The sequence below is a fragment of the Myotis brandtii genome, unplaced genomic scaffold, assembly GCF_000412655.1.
Source record: "Myotis brandtii unplaced genomic scaffold, ASM41265v1 scaffold686, whole genome shotgun sequence".
Taxonomy (NCBI): domain Eukaryota; kingdom Metazoa; phylum Chordata; class Mammalia; order Chiroptera; family Vespertilionidae; genus Myotis; species Myotis brandtii.
In genome coordinates this window covers 144,949-167,134 of record NW_005370683.1, presented here as the reverse complement: position 1 = coordinate 167,134, position 22,186 = coordinate 144,949, and the positions used below count along the sequence as shown (strand labels likewise).

Here is a 22,186-nt window from a genome sequence, read left to right as displayed (position 1 = left end):
TTAGTTTTAACCATTTTTCAACTCCCTTTCATCTTTTCTTTTATCTAAAATGAGAAGTAACACAGTGTCCTTGAAAATAATTTTTATGCTATTCTTTAAAGGAACTAAACCGGTCATAGAAATTAGTTAGTTAAAAATTTTTGGCCCTTTTCCTTCTGATAATTTTAAATGTAAGAAAAATCAGTCCTGCAGATTTTAATAAAGAATATCTTTAATTTTCAAATGCTAGAAAATATGATTTTCTCCCCAATAGTTGGGGACGGGGGGAGTTCCTTTGGGGTTGCAATTAGTACTAGCTGGTGATCCTGCCCTGTTTTTCTCTTTCATTCTTTATTTCTTTTCTTTCTTTCTTTCTTTTTTTTTTTCAGGTAACCTTACTCTCTTTCTTGGTAGAAACAGAAGTTTCATTCCTTGACTATATTAAAGGAGGGTAAGTCATTTTCTGAAATTGTTTTATTGTCTAAGCATTCCTTTAAATATGTGGAGCAAATGCTACCACTAGGTAATAGAAAACTGAAATAATCACTTTTATTATGTTTTGATGGCAGATGAATTGCACTTTTGTTTCAGACCTATGAGATAAATTTATATGCCAAGAGCTATTACTTTTAGAAAAAATTGTAACTTTTCTTTGACCAAGAGAAAAAACTATTGTGTTAGTAATAGCTGTAAAGGTATATGTGCTTTCATAGAATGTTTTCATTTGTCTGACACCTGGGACTTTTTAGCTTCACTTTTTATTATTTTTAAAATTGAAGAAAAATTTTAGCTGAAGGCTTATTGCAAATGTTTATTCTAGCTCCAGATTATTAAAGAATGTATCTTGTCATGAAATCATAATGCAGATATGGATGGTGAATAATCATTTAGTTGCTCCCTAAGCTTCTAGAAATATATATTAGAAAAAAAATTGGTGGTTGTAATCATTCTTAAAATTTGCCAGAGTCCATACAGACCCTGTCTAGGTAATGTATTATGGATTTTGCTCCTATTTTTTTAAAAATCTAACCAAGCATCCCCAGAGATTGCAAACAATCACCTATTACCATATGGTCTAAAATATCCACATTTTCTAATTTATTTGCTGTCACCTTGTATTTACAATATATAAAAATGGTAAGAAGACAGATTTGAATTTTTCATAATTTCATGGCAAATAAGAGCAGACAGAGACAAAACTCATGTAAATCTCTTCCTAATTACGTTTCAGCAAGTGTTTATTTTTATTTTCAATACTCATTCACTGATGAATTGTCATGAGGCAGAAGAAGAAGACAGGATGGAAGACTGAGGGGGCAAGAGGAGCAAGGATATTTTCCCCCAAAAGAGAGAGCTTTCTCCATTTTGCTCTTATTTAAGGAAACAAAACAAACAAAAACAATGCTTGCCTAAGTGGAGAATCTTGGCTATATATAGACAACTTGCAACCTGCCACCTGGCTACACAGTCATAGAAGCTATGGTGGTTCTTTCAATAAAGTTAAAGGAAAGCCTACTAAGTGGAAGAAATGTTTGCCAGCTCTCTTTAGTATTCCCGGGTCTGCACATATTCTTATCTTTATACGATGGGATAATAAAACGCTGTGTTTATATATAAAAAAATAATAATAATAATCATAGAACCTGGCCAGTGTCCTTAGTGGTTAGAGTGTCGGCCTATACACCTAAGGGTTGCAAGTTCCATTCCAGGTCAAGGGCATGTATCTGGGTTGCAGGTTAACCATTCCAGGTCAAGGGCATGTACCTGGGTTGCAGGTTAAATCACCACCGCCTGTGCTCCCTCTCTCTCTTTTTCCCTCCCTCCTTCCCTCCCTTCCACTTTCTCAAAAAATCAATGGAAAAAATATCCTCAGGTGAGGTTTAAAAAAAAATAGATACCTGTAAAATAAACTTCTTATATCTGTAGCAAAAAAAATAGATACCTGTATAAATAAACTTCTTAGTATCTGTAGCAATAAAGAAAGGTGGTAAGACAATGGATATCTCAGCATAGTCTTTTTTTTTTTTTTGCCATAAGGAGACTTTACTGAAAACAGAAAATTGGGCGAACTAAGTATTACAAACAGGAATGTAGACTCGTAGCAAAACAAAACTGGGGTGGGGGAGCGGGGGAGCGGAAAAAAAAAGAAAAAAGCAAAAAGGGTGGGGAGGAAAGGTGGAAGGGTGTCTGTCGGAAGAACGGAGGGGGCGGGGCAGAAAGCAAGGAAAAGGGGGGGGAGGTTTTTTTTTTCTTTTTTTTTTAAAAAAAAAAAAACACAAAAAAACACACAGGCACACAACCAATGTTTGTTCCCGAGTAGAAACATAAACAGGGCAGAATCGAACACTGTTCTCTCTTCCAAATGCAAAAAAGTAAAAGAAAAGGCAAGAAATGTTTAGAAATGTCAGCATAGTCTTTTTAAACTAAAAATAAAAAAGTGTTTGCTCTATCTGGCTATTATTTTCCTGTTGAAATAATAATTTGAAGTTTTAAAATGTTAAAAATGTCTTGTTTTACTTTTTGGGCATGTTTTAGGTGTGTGTGTGTGTGTGTGTGTGTGTGTGTGTGTGTGTGTGTAAGAAATACCCAATATGTTTTGTCAGCAGGGAAAATCTAATAACATTAAATAAATCATTTTTATTGATTTTTCACATTTTCCTACTATACCTAGTGCAATGACAGTCTTGACTATATCACACTGTCATATTTTTCTGCTGCTTCCAACCTCCAATTTTATTTTATTTTTTTGGCTTACACACATCCTATTTTTAGCACTGTCTGTGCTAGAAGAAATGCTTGTGACCTTTTTCCGGCAGAAATCAGTATATAAATGGAGCCCCGACCTATGAGGTACACTTTGTTTCAATCCTAACTTCCCTTGAGTTGATAAGATTCCATTTTTGATTTACAAATGGGACCTAGGGAAATAGAGTTTGAATTTCACTACATAATTAATCTAACTGGACTTATATTAACTTTTATATTATAACCATATTATCTAAAAACTAGAGGCCTGATGCATGAAATTCATGTAAGAGTAGGCCTTCGCAGCCGCAGGGGCTGCCTCGATCCTGCAGCAGCAGCCCCAGCTTCGTCCGGAAGGTCGTCCGGTCTAATTAGCATGTTATGCTTTTATTATTATAGATGACATGGAATATTATTTGCATAGAATACATTTTTATGTGAAGATGTACATAATACGTATTTTTTGCCAATCCGACAAAAAAAGATAGGTATAATTTTGATTCATTCACACCAGATGGCTATTGTGTTGACTGTTGTCATTTTTTTATTTGACAATCTAAGGGGAAAGAGGTCTGTGCCCCTGACTAAATAGTCAGCTCTTGCATGTTTTGAAAATCCTTGTGGTACACCAGTATGTCTACTGCTGCACACCGGTTGAAAATTGATGATCTAAGTGTACAAATGCACTGCAGTGGTGGGAAATCATATTAAAAGCAAAAACATTATTACACAAAACTTCTGAATAATAGCAAAATAGAATATAATGAGCTATACTTATTTTACATTAAAATTAATTATAATAATTGACCATTAATTATGTATAGTTTCAAAAATGGATACTGAATCTCATCTGAACAACATCAAATCAGAATTCCTAGTCTTTTGCAACTAAAAAAAAATTCTGAAAACTGTTAAACACCTCAGTAATATTTACTATTCCTCATAGTAATTTTTCCACACAATACTTTCCTTTATTTAGTGTTTTATTTTCAGGTTTTGGGAAAGAAATATTATGTCTCCCCAATTTTAAACATAAATATCTACATTTATGTTTCACATTATAACATTAAATATGAAATGGTACAAAGAAAAATTAGGTAAAATGAAAATAACTTAATATGAAGCTAGATCCCCTGTAATCATACTCTGTATAAATAATTACTACTAGAAATTTATTCTCAAACACACATTGTTTTTATATCAGTGTGATCATACTGTGCACAATATTTTAGAATGTATATTTTTTCATTAAACATATTGCATATATATATATATTTCCATGTCAGTACCTTATTTTAACAGTTTTTAACTGTATGGATGCACACAATTTAGTTTAAAAATATCTTGTGCTACATATTTTAGTTGCAACTATTTTATTTTTCCATTATAAACAAGGCTTCAATATAAAAACAAACCCTGGTGCATATGTTTTGTGCACTTCATTAAGCATGTCTACAAGGTTACTTTCTAGAAATAGTGTTGTTGGATGAAAATGGTATGTGTATTTCATAGTTTGTTAGATATATCTAAATGGTGTTCCTGAAAGGGCAATAATTTACACTTCTAACATTTGCATATGAAAGTACCATATCTTTATCCTTACTGAAGAGTGCCACTCCTTTTTCATTTTTGCTAATTTAATAGCTAAATATTATAAATCGTCAGTGTTTGTCTGTGAAACCTCTGCTTATTAATTGTGATGTCCTTTGTCAAGGCCGATTTTTAACTAGTGGTGTCTCTGGAAACAGATTTCAGAACTCTTTTTAAAAAATTGTTTTGCGTTTTTTCTGCTGCTTCTTCTCTCAGTCCCACCAAAAAAAGGTTGAGTGTTTTCAACTGAGAACAGAAGGCAGAAAGCTGACTGGCAGCTATATCCCTAGTGTTGTCAACACTTCAGCTAAATTTCCCCAATATTCACATTTTGGTCTTTGGTCTCTACTCCTCTTCAGCACACATCTAAAAAGACTCTTCTTAATTTAGTCATCTGGCCTTGTTTCTTTTTGCCTTGTGATTGCATTGAAGAAGAACAATAAAATAAGCTAACACGTTGGGCTATAATCAAGCAAGCAACCCCAAAACAGTATTTTGGAGGTTGTATTAGCATATTTGAAGATTCGTTTTTCAACATTAGCTTTTTTGAAGAAATGCTCCACCATTATATCCAAATATAATATTGCAGAAGCTATTGGAACTAAGTTTTGAATTCAGTTTTGTTTTTATAATAAATCATAGAAGCTACTCGCTTTTAACTTAAAATATCCAAATATCAGCATTTGTTACTGGCATTTTTGGATTGTTTTGTTGTTAATTTGGGTTAGCGTCATTGTTGCTAATTGTCATGGCATCAATTCAGGGACCTACTCACCATAGCCTTTGTAGTCTAGGAGAAACTATTGTTGAGTTATGCTTATTTGTGCTGAATCTTAATTGGCAAGTAAAGCTAGAGGTCTTCAATAAAGGTGAAAAATCATCATATAAAATATGAGTAACAATAATTAAATTGATAGTCTGGCTAGCTCTGGGTCACTTAAAATAAAGTTAGTTGAGCTTTTCCTGTATTTTTTTTCTCTACATGAATTTTCTAAACTATTTCCCTTACATGGGTTGTGTGGGAGAATGAAAATAAAGGGGGCAAAACCGTTGACTGATGTGGAATATGCAGGACTAGTAGATTGTGATTAACTCTTTGAAATGCTCAAATTGCACTTTAAAATGTCATCTCTCTTCTTGTTTCATCTCACACAAATATAATAAAATAGAAAGTTATAAAAACGTTATTTGTTTCCTCATGAATCCAAGTAGAAATTTTGCAGTTAAGAATGAACACATTTAAATACTAAACAAAACTGTTTTCATAGACCTTTAATATCTTCCCTTTCAAATGAAAGTTTTTACAGGCCTAATTTTTAGTGTTGCATATTCCAGGAGTCCATTATTTTCATCATTATCGAAGTAGGCATTTACATGAAAACATAACCTTGATTGTGAAATCATTTGTTAGCTTGTTACTGTTCATTCACTGTCTGAGTTCCTAAAACACTGTGTTTGGCTGCAGTCTACAGGTTTATGGATTCAGGTACACGGTGAATAGAGGAGGCACGAGACAGATGCATTCAATATCAGCCAAGATCCTATTTTTATGTAAATATCTTGTGAAATAAAAATCTGAATTTTGGAACTTTTTTATTTAAGCAGTACCATGATTTTCCTGTAGCGTAAGAAACGTTTTATGACTTGAAGTAGTAAAGAGTTTTATTTTCTCCATAGAAGAATAATATCCACAAAGGAGGTCTTGCTGTAGAATAATAAAACCTGTTTGCCTCTTCTGGGTTGTTGACCTCAGGGTCATTATTTTTAATCACACTCTGTACAATTATTGCAGTGTTTTTTAATTTTTTTTCTTATTAAGATATAATTTTATGAACATAGGGGTACATATATTCTTTCTTATTGGTGTTTTGGGTTTCTTAGGATATATTCGTAGAAGTGGGATCAATGGGGGGAGAAAACAAAGGGGACATCTGTAATACTTTTAACAATAAAGATAAAGTTTTTAAAAAGAAATAATTTTAAATATTAAAAGTCTGATATAATTGGCAACTAAAGATGTTTATTCAGTAATTAATTTATGGTATTCAATATTCCAGTTACTATTTTGTTGTTGTTGGTAATCCTTACCTGAGGATATTTTTTCCATTGATATTTTAGAGAGAGTGCAAGGGACGGGGAGAGACAGGGAGAGAGAAACAATGATGTGAGAGAGACAACATCGATTGGTTGCCTCCTGCAACTGAGGTATGTGCCCTTGTCTGGAATCAAACCCGGGACCCTTGGGTCCGCTCTATCCACTGAACAAACTGGCCAGGGCAATTCCAGTTATTATTGATAAGGGTCATGTCAGATTCATACAAAATTACAGAAATGTTTTGAAATCTGTGACTTCCTTTAGGGTAACACCATTGATTATCATTGGTGAAATGGCTTTATTGATCTCTACAGATTTATAAAATACATTTTTTCCATATTCCCAATAGCTCACACTCTAGGGATCTGAGGGCAGAATAATATATTTCAGTTTGGTTTTATCTGCTCTTCCATCCTCTATGTGTCTTAAGTTTTCATGAAATTCTACTCCACCACTAACATGACCAAGAACAAATGTTTGTAAAGCTTTCTACATGTACTAGTATTTGACTGGCAGATGAGGGGGGAAAACAAATTCTGATGCACACTGAGTCCCTCTAAGCTCCCAGGATTTCACATCAACACAAACCCTAGTCTATGCTTTTATCAGACAATTCAGTGTATTAGAAACTTGCAGGTCTACAAATGGTCAATTTTCTTCCTCTGAAGAACACCCAAACTCTCATCCAACTGGTCCTGATATCCTACCACTTACATCCAGTGTTAGTTTCCCTGGGTGTTATTTTAATTGTCTGTTTGTATGATGTGTCTCTCAAGGAGACTGGCAGTTTTTAAATATTTTATAGAGCTGAACACACAGTAGCCACTGACTAAACATAATTTAATTAGCAAGCCATTTTAAGCTGGACTTTTGACTCTTTCCCCCAAATCTCTTAACATAATGAAACATAAATAAATAGGGCTTTTAAACAAAGAGTGTGACAATTCAATGATCTGGATAACAAACCCCCATGTGTGTCTCTCTCAGAATTTCTCATCTTGTGACCTTTCTTTTTGCATGCCTCATACCACAATTACCAAACAAAACAGATGGACCAGGCTTTCTGGGATAACAAAAAATGCTTTTGTGTTGCCTCTGCCAGAAATGTTCTCAACTTAACTCCATATCTGGGTTTGCAGTGACTTGGAGAAAGGCAAGTCAAGACTAGAAGCATCAGGTGCTTATTCTCCTCACATGTTAGAAAGGAAACATGAGAGAAGGTAGTAGGGAGATGCTAAGTGGGCAAGTTCTGGGCAAGAGTCAAAATAAGAGGTCAATGTTTGACAAGAGGTCAAGTACAGAGGTGGTTGCTGATAATTGAGGTAGTGCATAGCAGGGGCTAAGAAGCTGGGCTCTGGCATTAACTGCGTAGTTCAAATCCTAGGTCTGTTTCTTGTTAGCATAGTCTGTTTCCATTTCTATGAACTAGGAATAAAAATAAAAATGCCTGTCTCATAGAGAAGTTATGTGGATTAAATGGCATATAGGTAATCTTCAGTAAACGCTACTATCATTTTTCTGAATAATTTGAATTTCTTTGAAATTCCAATATATCTTACCTCATTTGATCATCATAATATCATTGGTGGTAGTTGTCTTGTTTATCCGAGACATGGAGAGAAAAAAGATATATTCATATTTACAAAGTCAATAAAAGTCATTTTTTTTTTTTGTAGTTCAATTCTCTCTGCAGAAATGCCAGGACATTCTTTTGATTCTAGTCGATCTCAACGCAAACTGGTGACCCTGAATCTAAAATTTGTCTGACATTGTTGATAAAAGATTTATCAATAATTGGGGGGGAGGGAGGAAGAGCTACCTACTGTTGTAAACTAATTTTAAAGACTAAAGTGGGCTTCTTGATACTGTTAATTTAAATGTGAGTTGAATATCAGTAAGTTCTGTTATCAACAAGCTCCATAAGGATTCTTTTTTCCTTAAAAAATACTTGAAGCCAGTGCAATGATGCTGTTAAATGTTTGCCTTAGTTTTATAAAATTGGTGGCAGTATATTGGTTATGTTGCCTAAGGGAGCACATCTTGCCAGAACATGAAACACTATAAGGCTTTTGGTTTTTTTCAAATCCAATTTCTTATTGGAAAACTGAATATACATGTCCAGGATTTTTTATAGTGCTTCTTGTGGTGGCACCCAAGTGTTTTGCTTTCATAAAATCAGTGGAGAGCTAAACCCTACAGCACTAAATGGGGATAAATCTAATGAAAATAAAGCCATTCTGCCTCCTATAAGTACATTCACATAGAACATTACCATACATAAACTAAACTCATCTACCCTAAGATTTAGAAGAGAAACTTTTATACATATTAAGGCTCACCAACATTGTTTTGGTTAATTCTTGACTCTAATTTTTTAACATGCAAAATGCATGCTTTAGAAGTCTAGAGATGTCCAGTTATCTCTTTGGGGATTGCCAGCTTGTTCACTTTCAAATGATGTTTTCAGAGCTATCTATTTCAAAGTCAGAGGAAACTTATGTAGCGTCATCATCATAACCATGGCTGGTTTAGCCAAAATATTGATAATCTACTTTGTATCAGGCTGCTTCTTAGTTATGTTTCATGATTGGAGTGTGCACTTTTAGCCACACTATCTCTAAAGTATAGTATCTCTTTGATGGGCAATTGAAAGGTTGGGCCAGGGGAAAAGAAACAAAGATAAACAAGAGTGGCTTATAAGTGCAGGTTTTGGTAGGGTGGGAGAATTTATTACTAACATTGCTTAGATTGCTGGTATATGGTGATATTGGAATGTGAATTGAACATTAGAAGATTACACTATTGTTTTTAAGTTATCTACAGACAGTCCTTACTGCCTGTACTGGTTGGGGGTTCATTGCCAGAGTCCGGGGCCAAAACCAGAGAAAGAGGCTGACAGTTCCATCTCTATATCAAGAGTTCATTAAGGGTCCTAACATAGGAGGTGCTTCTTGGGTGCTTCTTGACATGGATATCTTAGTACCTTCCACCCCCCAGACTGTGTGCTTATGTCTCCTAAGCAGCAAGCCTCCATGCTGGGAAAGGAATGCTTGGGGGGCAAAGCAACCAGGTGCTGGGAGGCTCGGGATCCAGGACCTGTTATCTTACTCATTTGTGGAATATAATGAACAACATAAACTGATGAACAAAAACAGATCCAGAGACAGAGAAGCATCAATCAGACCGTCAAACCTCAGAGGATATGCAAGCGTATAGGCCTAACCAATGGACACAGACAACAGGGGGTGGTGAGGGCATGATTGGGGGGGATGGGGGGGTAATGTGGGGATAAGGACACATATGTAATAACTTAATCAATAAAAATTTTTTTTTAAAAAAAGACATGGATATCATTGAGGGCATCTTGCTCTGGAGGCATGTGGGAGCCCTGATCAGAGTACACTGGATGTTCAAGGCCAAGTTACCATACGCAGTTGCAAAAGCAAGGACACCACGATTGTACTGTATGCAATGCGCAGGCGTGCATTTCTGTAACCCAAGTATTATTGTCATTATTTAGCAAGATGCCTCTTTTGTCTAAGTTGGTATAAAGATGTGTTACTGACCAGCCAAGGCGAGGCTGCTTTTTTTAAAAATATATATTTTTATTGATTTCAGAGAGGAAGGGAGAGGAAGAGGGAGATAGAAACATCAATGATGAGAGGGAACCATTGACTGGCTGCCTCCTGCAAGTTGGACGGAGTTTGCAACCCAGGCATGTGCCCCCTACCGGAATTGACCCGGGACCCTTTGGTCCACAGGCCGAAGCTCTGCTTTTATGTGTACAATGGCCCCTATGTTTGCTGAGGCTGCTTTGCACAGCTACTGCTCTGTAAGGGTACTTTGAAGAACTGTTCTGATAGCTCCTTGTTAGCAATGGCTACTTGGTCTGCAATAAAGACTCTCCTATAAGCCTATAACTACTCATATCTCCTCTAATACCTGGCATCCTTGAAGGGCCAGTCCCTGGCAGAGGGGCTCGAACCCAACAAGGCAGAACTAATGGGAGTTTGTAATTAGCCCAGAGCTCTCATGTACATTCCACAACCCATTCCATAGTCAAGGCTCAGGGTTCATTCAGGAGTCAAAATGTTATATTAGTTTCAAGATGGAGCCACCTTTGTTTCTCACAAACACAATGGGAAGAATTAATGAAAAACACACACACACACGTGTTAATGTAAAGATGGAACTGACTCTTCTGACCCCGGAGGAAAGAATTAATATGAACCAGGAGAGAATGGCATTGATTGCTGAAGGTAGCTTTCCTACAGCCTGTAGACTATTTGTTATGTGCAGGTATTTTGGGTTTTATTTCTAACTAGAGGCCAGGTGCATGAATTCGTGAATGGGTGGGGTTCCTCGGCCTGGCTGGTGATCTGGGCCAATTGGGGCCATCTCGCCCAGTCCAGATCGTGGCCAGGGGGTGGGATCATGGGAGGTTGGCCGATCGTAGGAGGTTGGCTGTGGAAGCGCACTGACTACCAGGGGGCAGTTCCTGCATTGAGCATCTGCCTCCTGGTGGTCAGTGCGCGGCATAGCAACTGGTTGTTTGGTCATTTGGTTGCTTAGGCTTTTATAAATATGTATAGATAGATAATTAGAGGACTTTTTTCAGAGTAGCTATTACCTATTTATCATGAGATTATTGGGGCTCAGACACTTGGCAATTTTGCAAAGGATTCACAACAAGGGGACTAGTTGTGATTCTGGGTTTCAGACCCGTCTGTGATTCAGAAGTTCATAGTCTTTCTACTAGGCACCAGTGCCTCCTCGGTACCTACCTTAGTGAAAAAGGGATTCGGCTGGGTAGTGCTTATATTTTTTGTTTGGGATTGATATTTTGATTATGCCACTCATGAGATATTCTCTAAACTAGTGGTTTGAAAAAAAGTTGGACATCTTGCATACCTTCCTTGATGAGTTCTTGAACTGTAAGACCTTGAGCAGTTGTACTTTAGGTCACTCTTACTGTGTTAAAAACAAAAAACAAAACTGAAATCAGTCTTCAGTCTAGAGAAAGCACAAAGGTTTGTTAATTTGTGAAAATTAGATTTAGTAAAGACCAAGATTATTAGCATAAATAGTTGAAGAATCACATCACTTGTCTCCAGTTTTATTCTTCCTTTGGACATTTCACTGATCCCTCAGAAATCCAGAAAGCTTGGAGCGATAGAAAGGAAAATAAGGCAGGGCTCAAAGCTTACAATGACTTAATGCAGAGGGGTTTTGTTTGAGGAAGGACCCAGGTAAGTTCTAAAAGGTTGGATCACTCGGGGTTCAGTTTGAGGTGGGCATGTTAGGGCCTTAGGGGCTGGTGAGAGGAAAGGAAATCTGACCAGGGAGGGTCAGGCGCTGAGGAATAACCTGCAGCTCTCTGGGCAGTTCCAGAAATGTAATCACAGAATCCTCCGTTTTCCAAGAAGTACACAGAAGTCAAGTCCTGCAAAACTAGCATCAATGATATGATAATCATAACAACTACTTGCTGAGTGTTGGCTATAGATGCTTTTCTTGTCCTCACAACAATCCAAGGAAGGGTTTTTTTAATTTGTTTTTCTCCAATCAAGACCATACTTTATTTCCCCCTTATTATTATTACATATCATGGAAATGTCCATGTAGATGCCTGTTCTAACATAGTCTGGTCCCTGTAGCTGCCTCTCCTGATAGTTTGTGGCTGGGTAGTTGCCTCTTACAATAGTGCCCGATAGTGCCCGGCCTGTAGCTGCCTGATAGTGACAGCCTTTCATGGTAGTGTCTTCATCTTAATAGTGTCTTCCTCTCACGATAATGCCTGGCTGGGAAGCTGCCTCTGGCAGTAGTAGCTGCCTGTCTCAATAGTGTCCAGCCCAGTGGATGTCCATCGTGTTGTTGTCCAGCCCCATAGCTGCATGTCATGAGATTTAGGGGATTCTGTTCATTAAACTCCACATATAAGCAAAATCACATGGCTCCTGTCCCTCTCTCACTGGCCCACTCCCCCCAGCACAATACTCTCCAGGCCTATCCACATCTCTGCAAAAGGCAGGATTTTCTTCCCCTCCATGGCCAAGCAGCTTTCCATTGTGTAAATGACCATGCTTGTTTTACCCACTCATCTACTGATGGGCACTTGGGTTGCTTCCAAATCTTGGCTATCATAAATAATGCTGCAATGAACATAGCGGTGCATATATTCTTTCGAGTTAGTGTTTCAGGTTTCTTCAGATATATTCTCAGAAGTGGGATTGCTGGGTTATCATAAGGCACTTACATTTTTTATTTTTTAGGGAACCGCTATACTGTTTTCCACAGTGGTTGCACCAATCTGCATTCCCACCAACAAGCATGAGGGTTCCCTTTTCTCCACATCCTTACCAACACTTGTTTGTTGACTTGTTGATGATACCTATTCTGACAGGTGTGAAGTGACATCTCATTGTGGTTTTAATTTGCATCCCCCTGATGACTAGTGACTTTGAGCATCTTTTCATATCTATTGGCCATTTGTATGTCCTCTTTGGAGAAGTGTCTATTCAAGTGCTTTGCCCATTTAGTAATTGGATTGTTTGTGTAAGTGTGTGTGTGTGTGTGTGTGTGTGTGTGTGTGTGTGTGTGTGTCTTTTTGGTGTTGTGTTTTAAAAGTTCTTTATAAAATTTTGAATATTAACCCTTTATCAGATGTATTGATTAATGTATTCTCCCATTCAGTGGGTTGTCTTTTCATTTTGATGGTGGTTTCCTTTGCTGTGCACAAACTTTTTAGTTTGATGTATTCCCATTTGTTTATTTTTTTCTTCTGTTTACCTTGCCTGAGGAGATTTGTCAGAAAAAAATATGGCTATAAGAAATTGTCAGGGCCAGCCTGACAGGTTGAGCCGGGCTGAGGCAGTGAGGTGGGAATTGATAAAAGAAAGAAAGAGAGGAAAGCGGGATCGGGAGGACTGCAGCTCATTCGAGGAACTACAGCAAATTTATTAAGCACGTAAAGCCTTATATACACAAGACACTGAATAGGAGGTCTGTCAAGAGGAATGTTTTGGTACAGCAAATCTCAGTAAATAGTTACAGACTTCTTGGTAAGCCATGAAAGGCTGTTCTCATTCTATAAAGGTTGCTCTCATTCTACTGATAACCGCCATCCAAACAAGTCTGGGAAAACTGTGTGGGTAAGGGTCCCAGCCTTGCTAGCCCATTCAGGTGCAAGGACCTTGTCAGCTTACACCTGGTCCCCAACAAGAAATGTCCAAGATTTTACGGCCTATGTTTTCTTCTAAGATTTTTATGGTTTTGAGTCTAACATTTAAGTCTTTAATCCATTTTGAATTTATTCTTGTGTGCAGTTGTAAGAAGGTGGTCTAGTTTCATTTTTTTATGTGTATCTGTCCTAACACCATTTATTGAACAGACTATCTTTATTGCATTTTATGTTATTGTCTTCTTTGTTAAATATTAATTGGCCATAAAGGTGTAGGTTTATTTCTGGGCTCTCTGTTCTGTTCCATTGATCTATATGTCTATTCTTATGCCAGTACCGGGCTGTTTCGAGTATAGCAGCTTTGTAGTATAACTTGATATCAAGTAGTATGATTCCTCCAACTTTGTTATTATTTCTCAAGATTTCTTTGGCTATTTAGGGTCTTTTTTGGTTCCATATAAATTTTTGTGACATCTGTTATTGTTCTGTGGACTATGCCATTGGTATCTTGATAGGAATTGCATTGAATCTATAGATTGCTTTGGGTAGTATGGACATTTTAATGATGTTAATTCTTCCTATCCATGAACATGGTATATGCTTTCACTTATTTATATCTTCTTCAATTTCTTTCCTCAATGTCTTAGAATTTTTCAAGTACAGAACTTTTACATCTTGGTTAAATTTATTACAAGGTATTTTTTATGCAATTGTGAATGGGATTGTTTTCTTAGTTCACCTTTCTGATAGTTCATTGTTGGTGTATAGACGTGCAACTGATTTCTGGTTATTTTGTATCCTGGTATTTGACTAAATTCACTTATCAGTTCTAGTAGTTCCTTGGTGAAATCTCTAGGGTTCTCTATATACAGTATCATGTCATCTGCAAATAATGACAGTTTTACTTCTTTCTTTTCAATTTGGATGCCTTTTATTTCTTCTTCCTGTCTGATTGCTGTGGGTAGGATTTCCAGTACTATGTTGAATAAGAGTGGTGCTGGAGAACATCCCTGTCTTGTTCCTCATCTTAAGGAAAACGCTTTTAGTTTTTGCCCATTGGGTATGATGTTGGTTGTGGGTTTGTCATATATGGCCTTAATTACATTGAGATATTGTTCCCTCTCTTCCCACTTTACTATGAGTATTTATGATAAATAATCCAAGGGAGGTTTCATTATTCTTAATTTATTACAAATGAGGTGCAAAGAGATTGAATAGCTTTCCCAAGATCACATTGCAAGAAGGTGAAAGTATTTATATTTGAATTTGCATCTCAAAGCCTGCCCTCATTCTAGCAGATCTCAGTTGTCAAGGGTAATGAATCCTCTAAAGTTTATGGGCATGGGAAGCAGGGATTGTGAAGATGCAGTGAAATTTAGAATCTGGCTGCTGTTTGTGTTGCCAATTAGGTAGTTGAACTACTTTAACAAAAGAGGAAAAAGGTAAGACAGAAAAGGATTCAAGGTTTAGCCCACAGTGAGCTGAGGTTATGCAGGATTAGGCTGATGATAATGCCAGAGGCAAGTGAACAGGTGTAGGGCAGGTTTTAGAACTGAAGTAGAAACCTGATTGCATAGCCAGTAAGTCAAGGCAGAAGCAAAGTCTTGGTACCAGCGTGGCAATAATGAGAGGGATATTAAGAGTGGGAAGACATCTCATCTGCACTTTTGGGTTCTAGAATCCAACAGCTTGTGGATCTGAATCTGCATTTGTCAAGATTCATTTAAAGAAGGATGTTAACATTATTAACCTTCATGTTAATAATGTTAAGTTTGTGCAACTAAACAGAACTTGAAATTGGGGAGAAAGTAATGCAATCCTTCCGTACACCCCCAGCACAGTTGTTAGTTCTCAAGAATTAATGTATAAAGACAGTTGTAGGAAAGTTATTTTAGATGGTATTATTCTGTGTGTGCATGTGTGTGGGAGTGCATACATATGTGCAGTTTTCTTCAATATGCACACCTGTACTTGTTTTCTATGGATCTTTGCTTTGCTAGTTACATTTCCCATCTTGACATCTGATTTGTCTGTCATTCACAGCTTTTGGAAAGGTGGCAGAGTTAAATAAGGACTTTTTCCAAGTATATATTTTAGCAGTAGTAGGATGTATGAATTGGGAAGTCTCATAAGATGTTACTACTAACTTATGAAATTTGGCAGGCATGCCTTGTTTTATACTCTAGACTATAATGTAACATAAATGTAGACTATAGTAAAACAAAATGACAGCTAAAGTGACACTTCCTGAACAGAATATTTTGAGACTTACATGTGATAGTTTTATGAATATTCTGAATATGAATATTCAATCATCGCCTGTAAATTCAGATTTCTTATTTTGACACATGATTGATTTTTTTTCTCTAACATTAGTCTTCAAGAAATATTGAAGAATGAAAAAGGGTAACAAGATTAATAATGAAGATGTTTTGTCTGGCTTACTTTTATGACACAAATAATTTATCAGAGTCTTGAAGAAATCTGCCTTATAGTCTAAAGTTATGGTTTTGCTAGCAACTTAAAAAAAACTTTTATTATTTTTTTTTCAAAATACACTTGGTATATAGTAATTATACATTATACTATTAATGTCAAATTCTTAGAAATCATGGGAATGAACAAATTTTAAATGCACAGTTGAGATTTAGGTTATGTTATTAACTATGAATTGTTATAAACTCCTGTGCTGTTTTTGTCACTTTTTTGTTACTAAGAAGCTGGAATTGTAAACTCTATGAGTTTTCAAGGATAGTGTTTGGTTTGCTACTGCTTTCTCTTTATCACTTAAACACAGGGCTTGACCATCAGAAAATACTCAATAAATAATTGTTGAATTATAGTTTTTTAAATGAAAAATCCAAATGGTGTAATAACAGGCTAAGGGACTGTCACAACCATGAAGCACTTTGTGAATTGAGCTATCATATTTTTCTTCTGATTTGCATCCTGCTGATTCAAAACAGTAAAACAGTAAGATTCTTTCTGACATGCAGAATGAGGCAAAGAACCAATCAAATCTTGAAATCAATCAACCACCAGGTGGGCATTCCAATATGTGGAAAGCATTGTGCAAACACTGTTATAAAAGAGAATTGAGCCCTGGCCCTTATAGCAAAGTGGTTAGAACATCGGCCCACACACCAAAAAATCATGCCTTGGATTCCAGTCCAAGGCACTTATCTGTGTTGCAGGTCGTCCCGCCCCCATCCGGGCCCCTGCAGGTGGCAACCAATCCATGTGTCTCTCTCACATTGATGTTTCTCTTTCTGTCTCTCCCTCCCTCTCCCCCTCCTTTTCCCTCCCTTCCTCTCTCTTTAAAATGCAATAGAAAAAATATCCTCGGGTGAGGGGTGAGGATTAAGAGAGAGAGAGAGAGAGAGAGAGAGAGAGAGAGAGAGAGAGTTATTGTGCCAGGCACCTTCCCTCTGAGAGTTTTAAAACTTGACTAATGTCAGTAACTAGATTGTTGGAATTCAAACCCAGTTTTTTCAGACTCAAAAGCTGTACCCTTTCTAATATACCATACTCCCTGTAGTACAGTCAGTTCAGTCCCTTTCAGCAGAATGACAAGGTAATTCACCGATGGTGACAGTTCTTTCAAGTTCCTTAAAAAGATTTATTATCTCAAAATGTATCCCAAGTATGTCCCTATATTCTTTTTCTAAAAATTTTAAAACTCATTTTGGTTCATACTAGTTAGTGTATGTTCCAAATTAACCTATATTCTTAGCCTATAAACCTAATTTCTAATCTAAAAAGAAATTACCATGTAGCTATAAAGAGAATCTTTATTAGTTTTTTTTTTATTAAATGTAAAGCATAAAAGATACATTCCTTAGGAAATAATGATTGAGTTTGTTTCAATACCTGAATAGTATTTAGGGCTCTTCAGGCTTAATTTTTAAAGACAGAAGGAAATGTTACTATAGTTAGTGCTAAGAGAACTAAAAGGGACCCTATGCTGAAATACCTAACGTCATCACCGCCACCAGCAACACTACCACCATTTAAACAACACTTTCAGACCTGAAGTGGTAAATCAATTGTGCAGTGTCAAAGTAATTTGTTACTAAAAATAGTCTAAGTAGTCATGTTTTCAAATGATTTGCTTTTTCAATTAAAATTATTTTTAAATTAAATATGATGCAGGTTATACCAGTAATCATATCATTGTCACATATTTGTGTTTTTATGCCTTACTTGGTGAAAAAGAGGCTAAATTACTTATAGAAAGACTCAGAGGTATATCTTTCTATCAGAAAAAAAAGGAACAATATAATCCCTAAAAAATCATTTTGGGTTAATTATCAATTGCTGAAAGTATACACAACCAATTTCATCCAAATAAATATTTATATCTACACACACACACACACACACACACACACACACACACCAGAAGTCAGTAATCACTGAGAGATGGATCTGTGTCTGAAATACTTCATTTTTTTAGGAAAGCAGGAGAAAATCATTTGTTTGTTTTTTTAATTTTGGAAAGAATGAGTTCAAGAAATGATATTACTGGAGTCCTAGAGATTATTTTAGCCATGTCACACTTTTAAGGGCATAATAATTTAACATGGATTATAGAATAATTTTGAAAGCAAATTAAAAATGAATGCGGACATTGGAGACTGGCAAATAATTATTTGCAATTTGACTTCTTCATTTTTATTGCAGACACCTTATGTTTTTTTTTACAGGTGTATAATTGTAAAGATATTTTGCCAAATTCTTACCATTAAAAACTGCGTATCTGATACTATCCAGTGTGTATGTACTGTAACATAGTTGCCAGTAATATTTAAGAAAATCAGTTATGTTAAGTAATATGGTAACACAAATGGAAATCAAACTTTTTGTGAAATTATTTCATTATTAACGATTTTTATTTACTTATATTCTAGAACGCAAATCAATTTCACGGTGGCTATTGATTTTACAGCTTCAAATGGTGAGTATTATGACTACCCCCTAATAAAAATGATCAGCAATTAAGTGAAATATAAATATTTATTTTCATGATGTTTTGATATTTTATTTCTATATTTTCATACTTCTGAAGTGTTTCATATAAAATTCAGATATTCAGATAAATTTTCCTTTTTCTTTTTAACATTATGAATTAGTTCAGGTATAGAGAGAGCTACAAGAAATATGACAAAAGTATGTAATAGTCCCATTCAAATTTATTAAATATCAAAATATGGTCATTTTTGTTTTGCATATTTTTAAAAAGATAATTCCAGATTTAGTTAAGCCCATTATGTACCCCACTCCATTTCTTTTATCTTCCCCCCTTCTCCATACATAATTATAATCCTGAAATTTGTTTAATTATGGTCCTCATTTTTATAGTATTTCTATGAGTATTAATTTATATGAATGTAATTCAAGTACTTGTACCTTAGTTGACATGCTTTATTTTTACTTGAATATTTAAGAATTATTCATGTTAACACATTTATATTTAATTAATTCAGAAGAGGTGTCATCTAATAGTCCATGTGCAGATATTTATAATTTGCATATCAAATATTTTAAAAAAGAAAAGTAGTGGACTTTTAATTTTATTTTGAGGTAACTTTATTTCAAATAGGACAGTTATCTGATATCAATTATGTATCATTAGAACATGAATCTCATTATTTAACCATTACCAGAAGTTGTCATCAGTTTATATTTATTTATCTAGGGTTTTTTTTCCAAATTATTTATTGTGCTTATTATGGTCCTCACTTTATATTTCCTTTACCTCACATTTCTTTCACAGTGACTCACATTTCACAAAATAATAGAATTTTTAGGTAAGAAAGCACCTTGGAAATCACTTATTTCAATTGTCCTCTTCTACAATGGGGGAAAATGATCCAGAATATTTTTTTAGTAATAAATACATCTTGGCTTATTAATTCTTGAGTTAGAAATAGAAACTAGGAAACCAAACTATAATTCAGGAACCTTAGACTACATATTAAATTTATTCTCCAGCATTATGACTTCAAGTTAATGATTTTTATTCATGTGTTTTATTCAATAAAATGTGGAACATAGAAGTAAAACCTAAAGCCCCGCTGGTTTAAAATACCAGCTTTTATTCACTGATGAACATTAGCAAGAAGAGCAAGAATCTATTCAATAGAAAGACACAAACTTTTGAAACTGTCTTAAAAAGTAGATAATCTGAACAGACCTTTAATAAAAAATTGAATTTTGTAATAAAATGTTAATACTACCCACAAAGTTTATCTGGACCTAGGTCCAGATAGCTTCACTGGTGAATCCTACCAAATACTTAAAGGAGAATTAATAAAAATTCTTCACAAATTCTTCCAAAAAATAGAAGAGGAGGGAACACTTCCCAACTCATTCTATGTGTCAGTATTAGCTTGATACCCAAACCAGACAAAGATATCACAAGAAAAGAAAAACTAAAGATCAATATATTTTATGGAAAATGGATATAAAAATTCTCAATAAAATGTTAGCAAATTGAGTTCAGCAATACATAGAGAGAACTATATACTCTGACCAACTAAGATTTTTCACAGGAATGTACTACATTGTCTTAATATTAAAAAATCAAATAAGGTAAGTAGAAAATTATTTAAAAACCACATAGTCATCTCAATTGATGCAGAAAAAGCATTTGACAAAGTCCAACATACTTTCATGATAAAAACACTTAACAAACTAGGAATAGAAGTTGCCTTAATAAAGAAGGGACTAAATGAAAAACTCATAGCTAGCATTATACTTAATAGTGAAAAGCTGGATGCTTTCCCCCTAAGATAAGGAAGAAGACAGAATGTCTACTATTACCACTTCTATTCAACATTGTACTGGAAGTTGTATCCAGAGCAACTAGGCAAGAAAAGGATATAAAATATATCCAGATTAGAAATAAAGAAGTTAAACTATTTTTATTTGCAGATGACATAATCTTGTATATAGAAAATCCTAATTAACCTCTTAAAAATCTATTAGAACCTATAAATGAATTCAGTAAGATTGAAGGATAAAATATCAATATATAAAATAATTTTTTCCTACACATCTCCAATGAACAATCAGAAAATGAAATTATGAAAACAATTATATTTACAATAGTATCAAAAGGAATCCAATACTTAGGAGTAAATTTAACAAAGTGAGTATAAAACTTATCCTCTAAAAACTATTCAGAAAAAAATTGTTGAAACATTAAAGATCTAAATAAGTGTAAAAAACACACCATTTATTGATTGGAAAAGTCAATACTGTTAAGATGGTAATATTTCCTAACTTGATCTCCAGATTCAATTTAATCTCTATCAAAATTTGAGGAAATGCGAAACTGACCCAATTGAAAGCAGACTTGAGGGGAAAAAAAAAGATTCACAATTCTCAGTTAGCCATAATCTACAAATCAGTTATCAAGTATTGGTGAGCATGTAGAGAAATTGGAATCCTCATACTCTGCGGGTGATACTGTAAAATGGTGCAGCCACTTTAGGAAATACTTTCACAGTTTCTCAAGTTATTATAGTTACCATGTGACCCAGCAATTTCACTCATGGATATAAACACAAGAGATGAAACCATGCCTCCATACAAAATCTTGTACAGGAATATTTTTAGCAACATAGCCAAAATGTGAAAACAACCCAAATGTCCACGAGCTCAAAAATTGGTAGAAAGATGTGGTATGTGGATATGAATACTATTCAGCAATAACAGGAATGAAATATGAAGTGAAACATGCTACAACATAGATGAACCTTGCAATGACTATGGAGTGACAGAAGCTAGTCACAAAAGACCATATCATATGTAACTCAACTCATATGAAATGTCCAGAATTACCAAATTAATAGAGACAGAAAGTAGATTAGTTATTGTTTAGGGCTGAGATGGATGGACTGACAAGGAAATGATAGTGAATAGCTACAGAATTTCTTCTTCTTTTAAAATTTTTTTTAAAAAAACATAAGCGAAAATTTATTTAGAAAGTCACAGAGTTAGAAGAAGTGAGCCTTAGAAGAAATAAGTCTGCTGGGCTGCGTGGGATCAGGAAACAAGTCCTGAGGTGATGAAAATGTTCTAAAATTGATTGTAGTGATAGTCATATATATATATCTACAATCATAAAAGACAAACACGCAAATTTACCGTACCTTCGCTATGCCTTAAGCCATGCCCACCAGCCAATCAGAGCGACTATATGCAAATTAACCCAACCAAGATGGCGATCGGCAGCCACGGAGCTGGAGCAAGCAGGAGGCTTGGTTGCCCCAATGATGGAGGAAGCCAAGCTTCCCGCTTGCCGCGGTGGGCTCTGAGCTCCACTCAAAGCAACAAAGTTTCAATTATAGAAGGTAAATGAACCCCAGATACCTGCTTTCAGCCGGCCATGGCCACAGAGCTGGAGCAAGCAGGAGGCTTCCCTCCCGACCGCCCTGGCTGGCTCTGAGCTCCTCTCAAGGCTACAATGTTTCAATTATAGAAGGTAAATAAATCCCAGAATAAAAAAAAAAGAAAAAAAGGAGAGGCTGGGAGCTTCCGTCGCCGGGGGGCTTGGCCAGCCTGAAAACGGCCCTCAGCCCCTCACCGAG

At 35.5% G+C, this 22,186-nt stretch overlaps 1 protein-coding gene across 1 annotated transcript in view; it reads left to right on the top strand.

The window, feature by feature from the left end:
* CPNE8 (copine VIII) overlaps window positions 1-22,186 on the top strand; it is a 196,488-nt gene that overhangs the window by 132,909 nt on the left and 41,393 nt on the right. The window contains exons 15-16 of the mRNA XM_014529526.1: window positions 369-430; window positions 18,500-18,546. Coding sequence (XP_014385012.1) covers window positions 369-430; window positions 18,500-18,546 — 109 coding nt within the window. The remainder of the gene's footprint in view (window positions 1-368; window positions 431-18,499; window positions 18,547-22,186) is intronic.